The sequence below is a fragment of the Pseudorasbora parva genome, chromosome 7 (genome assembly GCF_024679245.1).
Source record: "Pseudorasbora parva isolate DD20220531a chromosome 7, ASM2467924v1, whole genome shotgun sequence".
In the NCBI taxonomy this organism is placed as follows: Eukaryota; Metazoa; Chordata; class Actinopteri; order Cypriniformes; family Gobionidae; genus Pseudorasbora; species Pseudorasbora parva.
Genome location: NC_090178.1, coordinates 15,527,314 through 15,539,279, shown reverse-complemented (window position 1 = coordinate 15,539,279; position 11,966 = coordinate 15,527,314). Strand labels below are relative to the sequence as shown.

General features: G+C 36.4%; 1 protein-coding gene across 1 annotated transcript; it reads left to right on the top strand.

Annotated features, from left to right (window-relative positions):
* The first annotated feature begins 1,147 nt into the window (after positions 1-1,147).
* ebag9 (estrogen receptor binding site associated antigen 9) lies at positions 1,148-9,822 on the top strand. Its single transcript, XM_067449579.1, has 7 exons — positions 1,148-1,418; positions 1,864-1,960; positions 2,147-2,222; positions 3,369-3,527; positions 4,043-4,150; positions 4,332-4,423; positions 8,733-9,822. The coding sequence occupies exons 2-7, from the start codon at positions 1,878-1,880 to the stop codon at positions 8,848-8,850; spliced, it is 636 nt and encodes a 211-aa protein (XP_067305680.1). The 5' UTR covers positions 1,148-1,418; positions 1,864-1,877; the 3' UTR covers positions 8,851-9,822.
* Positions 9,823-11,966: the final 2,144 nt, after the last annotated feature.

The window sequence follows — 11,966 nt, the reverse complement described above, 5'->3', positions numbered from 1 at the left end:
CAATCATTTAAAACTGTTACTTCATAAAAGATTTGAATCCTATACAACAGTGCATATCACCGCTATAACGTATTGTAAATTACTTTTTAACATAGCCTTTACAGTAATCACAAACGACTGTGATTGGTTCGTCTTGCCTTGCGGAGAGAAAAGTAACAAATACCTCGTGGTATGCTTGACAAACACGCTCCATATTTTATATTTTCGCTCATATTTTAAGATCTCCATTTGCCATTCTAGCCTCTTATTTTATTTAAGACGGAGTATATTGAGTAAAATATGATGTGGGCCGTTGATAATGTATTGCATTATTTTTGTGAAACCCAGAACCAGAAGTGTTATGAAACACACATAATATATGTATAACGTAAATTAATATGATGCTAATAAGTACAGATAGATAGATAGATAGATAGATAGATAGATAGATAGATAGATAGATAGATAGATAGATAGATAGATAGATAGATAGATAGATAGATAGATAGATAGATAGATAGATAGATAGATAGATAGATAGATAGATAGATAGATAGATAGATAGAAAGATTTAACATTCTTTACAAACATATGTGAATGATTAACATTTTGACTGAAATTACTGTTGATACTGTGTTGTGTTTTACTAAAATGTGTGCATGATATGGTATTTTGATTTATTTAATTTTTTATAGATTTTTTTTTATGAAATAAAAAATGCATTTTTAAGCACGGACTTTTATTGTGTGGAATGACTGAAAATGTAAAGCGTCCCTTAAAATTTGCGCAGACGAGCCTACAAATGCGGGTTGCCAGGTTGCAAATCGTAATTCTAAATCACGGCGTTAAACAAAATTATATTGATAAACCCGTATTTATAATTATATTGACAAACCCATTTGAAATTGTAATTTTATTTTATGTAAATATTTTATAAATATTTTATTCTCTGCGAGAACAGAGTAACAAACCCCTGGTTAATTAATCTTTTTTGTGTAAATTTCATTTTACAAATACAGTACCAGTGTTAACAGGTGTGCATTTCTTTCTTGAGCAAAAAACGTAAAATACAAATTTTCCCAGTAAAAATTGTGTGTTTCCGTGTTTTGTTGATACCAAAATATATTGCACGTTTTTACCCAGGTAAATTATTTTATGCACCAACCTGGCAACCCACTGGCTCCAGACCAGTTCCCTGTTGGTGTGAGGTGGTACAATGAAGAGACGATGGCTGCTTGCATCAGAGTAAAATGGATCAGATTGACCGCCTTGACAGCCGCTCTTCATGATGGTTCTTCTCTCCTAAACTGTTTCTTTGTCAAAACACACTAATCTCCCCGGTCGTCCCTTCTGCAGAGATCAAGTGTTGTATTTGCATCAGTCGGCTAGCCCCGTGCTATGATTCTACCTACATCAACTCTCTTTAATTGACCTGACGGGTGAGTTTCTAGATGAATCTGCAACATTTTACAATTAATTTACCCATAACGTTACAAGACTTTGTTACTGTAAACTAAAGCGATGTAACCTCTCTAGACAACATAACGTTAGATGTTCAGTTAGCAGGCTATGTTAGTAGCTAACATTAGCTATTGCTATTGCAGTTCATTTGCTTCCTTGATAGTTGCTGGTAAAGGTCAATATGCCAAAATGGTTTAAGCAAAAGTGCATGGTATAATGTGGATTATATTAGGTGTTTAAACATCAGAAAATAATATTTGCAATTCCTGAAAATAGCATACGTGTCCAAGGACTTGGACATGGATTCTTTCAGTACCGTCATATAATCCATATGTCTGGATTGATAATGTTGCCTGTCTTTTTTTATGTTTCTATAAATTAATACACCTCCCCTTTCCCTCTGTTTTATCTCTTTCTCTTTAGATATCACTCATAACATGGCCATCACACAGTTTCGTCTGTTTAAAATATGCACCTTCTTGGCATCTATCCTTTCATTTTTGAAAAGACTGATTTGCAGGTGGGTATTTATTTCTTTTGTTGAACTGTTTGCTGATTTATCTTGCAGATTGTCAATCTGAGGCCTTAGGGCAACTGTTGACGTGTTAGCGAGGAGAGATAAACGTGTGTCACTGTGTCTGTCCCTCACTGAAGTGATGCTGTGGAATTGAGTTTCTTCTGTTTTGACTGGTGTCTTGATTTGTAGGACCGGAAGATCACGCAAGCTGAGTGGGGATCAGATCACCCTCCCGACCACAGTTGATTATTCTTCACAAAAGCAGGTCAGACAAAGATAGGTTGAGAAAAAATATTAGTATAAAAAGTGAATGAAAACTTTTACATTGTTACACATTTTTTTTATTTTAAGTAAATTGTTTGTTTGAACTTTCTATCCATTTAAAAACATTTATTCCAAATATTACTTTTACTGATTCCACTAAGATAGATGTCATGGTTAGCATATTTTTTCTAAGTATGCTTGTATATTTATAGAGCTGCAAATTTAAAGGGATAGTTCACCCAAAAAATGAAAATCTGATGTTAATCTGCTTACCCCCATAGCATCCAAGATGTAGGCGTGTTTGTTTCTTCAGTAGAATACAAATTAAGATTTTTAACTCCAACCATTGCTCGTATAATGCATGTAAATGGGGTGTTTTCTATGAGAGTAAAAAACATAGATATACGAATCTATATTAAACCCTGTGGCTCGTGGCGACACATTGATGTTTTTAGACACGAAAACGATCGTTTTCTGCAAGAAACTGAACAGTATTTGTGTTGTTGTTGTTTTTTACCGCATATCAGACGAATCTCATCTAGTATTACCAATGCCACTACTTCCATCAAGTAAGGTCAAAAACCCGGCGTGATCATAGATATATATATTTACATAGAAATGCCTCATTCGACCAATCCACTGATCACGCTGGGTTTTTGACCTTACTTGACGGAAGGAAGAAATAAATATAAATAGTGCGAGTAGTGTTTACACTGAAATTTCCAATTAGAAAAAATGCGTGTTGAATGACAAAATAACCATATCAAATTCATACACTACACAGCTGATTACCTAAATACATATAGTGTATAATGAGTAACCTTTGTATCATATGGACAGTGGTGGTGTGAAGTCACTTCCTTGAGCTCCAAATAGGATTTTTCATTGTTTTAATTTCTACTGATTATTTGTAAGCATAAATTTGAACGAAATGCCATTAGCATCAGAAGCCTCATTTTTCATTGACACTGTTGTAAATCACAATTTTATAGGATATGTAGCTGAAGTAATCCCTTTTCAAATTCAAGCCTGTCCAAATTGTCATAGAGATCCTTCTCAGAAAGAAGCCATGCATCCTAATGCTAACTAGTATTGACCTCTGCTTGATTAAATAAGTGAATATTTGTTTGTTGTATAATTAATATAGCCGGAGATTGAGGAGTGGAGCTCATGGGATGAGGAAGCTCCCACGAGTATCAAAATTGAAGGTGGTAACGGGATAGTTCCACCTCCACAGAATGAAGATGAAGAGGAAGAGCCAGACTATTTTAAAGACATGGCTCCCACCATTAGGAAAACACAAAAAGTAGGTTCATTTGCTACATCTGTGGCCATTTCTTTGTTATATGTTTTCTTTTATGTTCTAGAATGGTAAATGTCTTTCTCTTGCTTACTCTCTAACAATAAGGAGCAATGTTCTTTTGAACATTTCTATTCATCATAGAATCCAGAGGAACTGTATTCGACATTGATAATAATAAGAAATTTAGAATGATGTCACAAGGATCATGTGACTCTGAAGACTGGAGTAATGAGGCTGAAAATTCAGCTTTGCCATCACAGGAAAAAATTACATTCGAAAACGTATAACAATAGAAATTTGTTATTTTAAATTGTAAGTTATTTTTAATTGTAAAAATATTCTACAACATTACTGTGCTATTTTTACAGATAAAATGTGTAATAATCAGATAAATGCCACAATGGTGAACAGAAACATAAAAAAAAAATCATACAGACCCCAAACTTCTGTCTATACTGAATTATTATTAATAATGTAGATTACATATACAGTATACACATGTTGTGCTCTTTTTCCAGATTGTCTTGAAGAAAAGGGAACCTCTGAATTTCTCTATGCCAGACAGCTCCTCGGGTTTCTCCAGCCGACTAGCCGCCACTCAGGACATGTCCTTCATCCAGCCCTCTGTGAGTAATACTAAGTGACAATGGTAATCTCACTGTTATTGTGAGACCTGTTAACACTGTAGATCAGCAAAAACAGAGAATGATCTCTATCTGACTGCAACCTACTTCATCAACTCGCATCATTTTATTTGTTGGACCAAATTATATCATATTCACAAAAAACACTCTCTGTGGGCTGCAGGCGGAGCTAGGGGACCTGGACACCTGGCAGGAGGACAACAATGCCTGGGAGGATGAGGCAGATGCAGCCTGGGAGGCAGAAGAAGTGCTGAGGTAAGGTGTTTTTTTAGCAGCAGATTATGAGGTTTGCCCCAGTTTTAAGGTTTGGACAATGAAAGTGAAACAACTGGTTTTAGACCACAGTCAGTTATTACCATGGTTTAGGGCCTCCTTTTTGTAGCCAATACAGCATCAGTTTGTCTTGGGAATTACAAATACAAGTCCTTCACAGTGGCCAGAGGGATTTTCAGCTATTCCTCTTCCAGAACAGTGGCCAGGTCAATACTTGATGCTGGTGGAGAAAAACATTTTCTGACTCCAAAATACCCCAAAGCATTTAGATCTGATGACTGTGCAGGCCATGGGAGATGTTCAACAAACCATTCTGGCACAAGTCTTCTTGTGTGTATTGGTGCAATATCCCGATGATACACAGCACTCCCTTCAGGATAAAATGTTTGCACCTTTAGGTGCACATGGTCCTCCAGATGTTTCGGTAGTCCTTGGAAGTGACGCAAGCACCGCAGGGAATGCCATGATATTGCAGCCCAAAGCTCACTGATCCACCCTTGTGCTTCCCTCTGGGCATGCAACAGTTAGAGTGTTAAAGGGATCCCATGGTGTTGAGACTTGTATGGCTTAATATAACATAAATGATGTCTCTTACTGAATTATGTGGTAGAAAACCCATGAAAGATCTACGTTATTTAAAAAATCGATTTTATATTTGGACCATGGGCGGCGCCATTTTGTTTGCGTTCTAGGTTGATGACGTAGAGTGGTTGAACTCCTCAATCAGCTGGCGTTACCCGTTGCTATTTTTACCACAACGCAACTCGAAAATTGTTTCAGAGTTAAACAAAACAAATGAATTGCTTTGTAATTGTACTTAAAACACACTCAAACATACATGTGCACACAAACTCACCTACACAAGTCACAAACAGATCGGCGGGCGCGCACACACACACCTGACTGCTCTGTCTCAATCGCATGCATCATCACCAAAACATCCTGCCTCTCTTCCTCACGTTACTTTATCCCATCGTCCTACCTAGATATTTCCCTCTGCTGGTCACATTAGGCATTATAGTTAATCTACTATCAACAGTCTATCTAGGGAACAGGATGTGTTGAACAGGATATCAACACAGGGAATAGATTGAGGGTTATGTATGCGCGCGCAGTGCGTGCGTGTGTGTGTGTGTTCGCGCCGATCTGTTGGGGTGTGTGTGTGTTCGCGCCGATCTGTTGGGGTGTGTGTGTGTGTGTGTTCGCGCCGATCTGTTGGGGTGTGTGTGACTCTGTGTGAGAGAGAGAGTTTGTGTGCACATATGTTTGAGTGCGTGAAGTCGGACAGCTGTTTGTAAATCGGCTTTACTCGTTATTGCGGTGGAACGTGAGACTGAATGACTGCACTCGAACATGTCCACTATGGTGTCGGACAACACTACAAATGTCCGTCCCTTCAAATAATGCCCTATTTAAGGGTATAGGGTCGATTTCAGATTCAGCCCCTGTCGTGGAGACTGAGCAGCCCAACATCTCGATTGAGACAGAGCCTGTCGTGTGCGCGCCCGCCGATCTGTTTGTGACTTGTGTAGGTGAGTTTGTGTGCACATGTATGTTTGAGTGTGTTTTAAGTATAATTACAAAGGAATTCATTGGTTTTGTTTAACTCTGAAACAATTTTCGAGTTGCGTTGTGGTAAAAATAGCTACGGGTAATGCCAGCTGATTGAGGAGTTCAACCACTCTACGTCATCAACCTAGAACGCAAACAAAATGGCGCTGCCCATGGTCCAAATATAAAATCGATTTTTAAAATAACGTAGGTCTTTCATGGGTTTTCTACTACATAATTCAGTAAGAGACATCATTTATGTTATATTAAGCCATACAAGTCTCAACACCAGGGGATCCCTTTAAGCCTCTTTGGGGCTTCTTCACACCGTAACTCCCATGGATGTGGGAAAGACAATGAAGGTGGATCATCAGCGAGCAAAACATGTTTCACATTTTTCCACTGCCCAATATTTGTACTGTTGGCACCAATTTAACCGAAATTTGACACTGGCACACTATATCAGCCAGACCATGAACATTGACACTGTAGAGCTCTTGACGAACAGTTTTTGTTAAAACAGGAGAGTCAGTCCAGGTTAGTACCTGGACATCTTCCTCTTGCGTTGACAGTTACTTCTGGGTAGTATGTCGACATAACCCTGGATACCATAGCTCTCAATATACCACAAAGACTTGCTTTCCTGGTTACAGATTAGCCAGCAAGCCGCGCACCAACAATTTGTCCTCTTTTGATATATCTCTCATTATGTTGTGTGGTTTGCAATATTATATGTATAGGCTAGCTGTATTATTGCTCTGCTAATTCAACCTTCACACTCTGCTCTTACTGATGAAATGTAAATTCAGCTGTATCAAATTGTCTTGTCATATGATAATTTGCTGGAGCTCTTATCACTGTATATGGTATTATCACAATATTGAATTAAGTTACCAAAAAAGTGTTCTGGTAACAGGTTAAATATATTTTCTTATAACAAAAAAGAACTCAGAACATTGAAATACAATTAAACTGTACATTAAAAATCGATAAAGTAAAAAAAAAGTTAAATAAACTACTAAGAACAATTGGTAACACTAAGGTCAATAAGCTCCCATTAGTTAACATTATGCATTAACATAACATAATGCATTAACATTAACTAACAATGAGCAATAGCTATTTCTTTTAGCATTTGTTACAGACATTATTATTCTTTTCTAAGGTTAGTTAATAAAAATAAAACTTTTCATTATTAATTCATGTTAGCTTCAGGTCCATTAAATAATATTAGATACAAATTTTGATTTTAAAGTATTAGCAAATGTTGAAATTAGCATGAACTAAGATTAAATAATGCTTTAGAAGTATTTTCCATCGTTAGTTTACGTTAACTAATGAAATAAGTATAACAAAGAATAATTTTCAGTCAATTTCTACGGCATATTTTAGTCCAAATTAAAATATAAAAGTTTAAGTTTGAAAATAAACCGCTATTAAGTCTTAAAGTATTCTGTATTTTAGTAATTGGTGCTGTGATAAAACACCATAGTGAAATGTCAAAAATCTAAATAGCTGTTTAAAACATTTAAAGGTGAAGTGTGTAGTATTTATGAGGATCTATTTACAGAAATGCAATATATACATACCTATGTTTTCAGTGGTGTATAGTGATCTTACATGATGAACCGTTATGTTTTAATTACCTTAGAATGAGCCATTTCTATACATATACCCCGCAGGTCCCCTTACAGCGAATTCACCATTTTGGCCCTCATGTTTCTACAGTAGTCCTAAACAGACAAACTGCTCTACAGAGCGCTAGCTACTCCCTGCAGATGACGACATCTTTGTCCTGTGTTGGCCACTGTAGCTTCTCAATGTGCTTCGAAAGGGAGGGGTGAATGGTGTTTTGTGCAATTCATAACCTCACCGCTTGATGCCACTAAAAATTACACACTGCACCTTAAAATACTGTTTAGAAACAGAAAGTAGCACAGCTCCTTTGTTTACAGCTGTTTTCTCAATAAGTGCTATTTGCTGACAGTGAGTAAACGTGTATTTTCATTCGCCACCTTCACTCATTCTGCCATTTTGCTCATGCTTGCTGGGGTTGAATTATGTAGAAAGCAAGAACAAAGAATTGTGTTTGTTTTCTCGAGGTGGCAAGAACAAAGTTCGTTCTGACCAGGACATTCCATACTTCACGAGAAAATGGTGCTGAAAATCAGGGGATTTCTGCATTAACCCCACCCACTTTACATTCGTTACAAATCACACAATAGTTATCGGACACACACCAGAAAAAAGTTTCTGCGAGAACTCCCAAACCAGGGCTGCGAGAACAAAATGACGTCATTTTGTTCTCACTCAGAATGGAGTGTGTAATGGCCCAGAGTGGAGTGTGTAATTTTTCTCTTTCTTGCGGAGTGTGTAATGGCCTTTACTGTATATCGGCACGTCTATTCAGAAGTTTCGGTTCTTCTGAGTGGGCCTGGGAAAAGCATATTTTACTCTGAGAGAGAATTTGGTGGCTTTCTGTTTGTTTTTGTCCACTAGGTGTCATTGTACAAGCACAGATGAGTTCAATCTGCACTGCTTTGTGCCAGTCCTTGATTAAGCTTTACTTTAATCTATTATGTATCACATAATATTTGAAATGTCATGATTTTTTAAATTGTTTTCCCCTTCATTTTTACTGAAATTAACAAGTCTACGTATTTAAGTGTCAGTACTCTAATGTGAAATTGCATACATCTCTCTAAACTGACCCTCTTTTTCTGTCTTTCCTGAAACACAGGCAGCAGAAGTTGGCTGAGAGAGAGAGACGGTCCATGGAGCAACAGAGGAAGAAAATGGAGAAAGAGGCACAGAGAATGATGAAAAAAGAGCAGAAGATCGCTGTCAAACTTTCATAACATTAATACAGCGCACTGGACACTCAAAACAACAGCCAAACAACTATTCCTATTACATTTGACCTTGTTTTGTCCTGCCCTTCACACTGCTGTCTTCAAATCTGTGGGATATTTTTTTTTAGTCCATCAACCATTTTTGGAGATTTTTTTTTTTTTTTTTGGACAGAACACAGCACAAAGTTTTTACTTTCATTTATGAGTTATGACTGTTCTTACTGTGCGCTCAAAGAAAAAAAAAACTTTTTTTTTCTGTCAGTATTTATAACACTTGAACGATTTTGTCCAGAATAATATTAGATGATGATCATTTTTTATGCCTTTTCCCCCACTTGTTTTTCTTCATCAAAGTCTTGTAACTGTGCTTTAAACACTGGACCTTACCAGAAATGGCCGATCTCTGTATTTAAAAAGAAGAAGACAAAAATCTACAAATTTATGCAACCTTGAGTTTCTGCTCTCCACATTCTATTTAGCCGTCTATCTAATCTTTTACCATTCAGTTTACCTGATAATTGTGCTCTTAATTGTGAATAATCCTTCAAAACCTTTTATTTTGATCTTGATTTTTATAGAGACAAAATGATTTGGGCCATCTGCAGAGTTAATAATTGTCAGAATGGAGAGAGCTTTTAAAAGGATGTAGGTTGGTCGTCATGGAAACGCTGAAATTTTAAAATATCCAAATTGGCAACCAAACCATCTTTTGTCTTTACTAAGACTGAGAAGAGCATTCACAGATAACCATTTTAAAGGGATTTCAACATGGGAACAACTTTGTGTCTTTACCTATTAAAGAATTTCCCATCTTTTAAAAATATATAAATTGATCATGCTTTTTGACACAATAAGGATGATGATGCTGAGCTAAAGTAAACCTCTGCATGCTCTGATTAGTAAGGAACATGAAGCCATGAGAGCCACAGGTACAGATAAACAATGAAAAACTGAATAAAATCACTTTTTTTTTTATCATTTATGTTTCCGCCTCATGCATTTTAAGTTGTTTTTACAAAATTACACTGTCTAGCCGTAGCTGTAATAAACATTTGGATATCTGCAGTGCTTTATTTGTATTTTGAGGGTTGTAGAATATTCCCACATTCATCAAAAATGTGCTGTGGTAAGGATGATGTCTAAGGGGGGCTTTTCGAACATAATCAGCAATAGAAGACTTTATTCAGTCTGTTTGTACCCAGACTGTTAGTGTTCAATCAGCATCATAAAGCTGTCATCATTTGTGATATTCAAGGTCAGACGCATTGTCCGGACCGGTGGAATATTCCAGCTCTGAGAAATGTGATGTCATAATCCCCATCTGCCTCAGCAACGCCCCCGACCGACCAATCCTCCCACAGCCTGACCCACTTACACGGAGGGAGGAAAATAAACTATGCCTGAATTATACATTATATGCTGTCTTCAGCAGCTATGCGCATCTTTATCACACCTGACTTGGGTTTCACATGAGTTTGTCTTTGTAATGAAGACTTCTGGATCATGCTCATTAAATAAAATGTATATAAATGCTCAGTACTTAGTCTGGAACATATTTATAAGCTAGCTGTGGTGTCTAAATAAACTAGGAACACATAACAGCAAGCATTTGCTCAGTCTTGACATGTCATGCATGCAGGGCTGCGTATTATGCAACAGTCAAGTCCATCTGGTAACGGATGTACTGTGTGTTCTTCAGGGAGCACAGGGTTCCACACTTGCTGTGAAACGGTTGGTCTCAGCTTCTGAATGTACAGTAGCAGTGCTTAGGTTCATATAGCCTATACTTTATACATTTTATATTATATAAAATGGTTTGATTTCTTGTGTGTGAAATCATTGTATTCCCAACATTATGGGGACCAAATGTCCCCAGAAGTAGTGTAATAATAATACTAATACATTTTGATCTTTTGGGGACATCGTTTAGGAAATAAGAGGATAATATAAATCATAAAGAATTACCTTTTTTTGATATACTTAATATGCAGAAAGATTTGTGTGTTGGGTTGGTTTATGGGTCATATAGGAGGATAGAATATACAGTTTGTACAGTATTACAAATCATTATGTTTATGGAAGGTCCACCATAAAACGTGGAAAACACAACAAGTGTGTATTTCTATCCCAGTGGGGACTTCAACCTGAATGCACACTGACTCATGGGGACTTGTATCACGGTGGGGACCTAAATTGAGTTCCCCATGAGGAAACTAGCTTTTTTTGTTGAAAGTGTAAAAATGCAGAAAATGTTGTATGACGCGTATGTTTAGGGGGTAGTGTAAAGGGATAGAATATACATTTTGTAAAAACCATGAAGTCTATGGAGAGCCCACAAAGATAGCAAACCAGACGTGTGTGTGTGTGTGTGTGTGTGTGTGTGTGTGTGTGTTGGACATTTATAAAAACATTCATGAAACAGTCATTTCCAATCAAGATGTAATGTCAAATAATGAAAAAAAGTTTACAAATATTATGTGTGTGTGTGTGTGTATATATATATATATATATATATATATATATATATATATATATATATATATATATATATATATACAAAATGCTAGCTAAAAAATGCTAGCTTACAAAATGCAACACTGAAATGCCACTGTAGGTGTGGCATTGACATAAAAACAATTTCCTGGTGTGTTAAAACATTGCTTTATAAACTCTTTGTAAAATCTTTGTGAACAGCAAAAAAAAAAAAAAAAAAAAAAAAAACCTGCATTAATAGGATTAATCGTGTAAATTAACTCACTTTTACTCACTTTGCTGGGCTCATCACAACATTAAACCCTTCTCTCCAAAATAAAACATCTGGGTTATGGAGATTTTTATTAAAATTATTTGAAAAGCAGGCCCAGATAACCTAGCAACTATTTTGGCATTTTAGGCACTAATTTTAGAAAATCTTACAAAAATACTACACTTTTATTGGTAGCTAAAAGCATGATACAATTATGCAAACATTCAGAACAAGAAAACATACAAATGGATGAGGATGTGTAGTACTTTGTAAATGACAGTCATTATTTATTAAACTATTAGGCCGGCCTACCTACTAATAAAACAAGTTTAGACACAAGGCAACTTTACCACACAATAAAAGACCAAACTTTAAG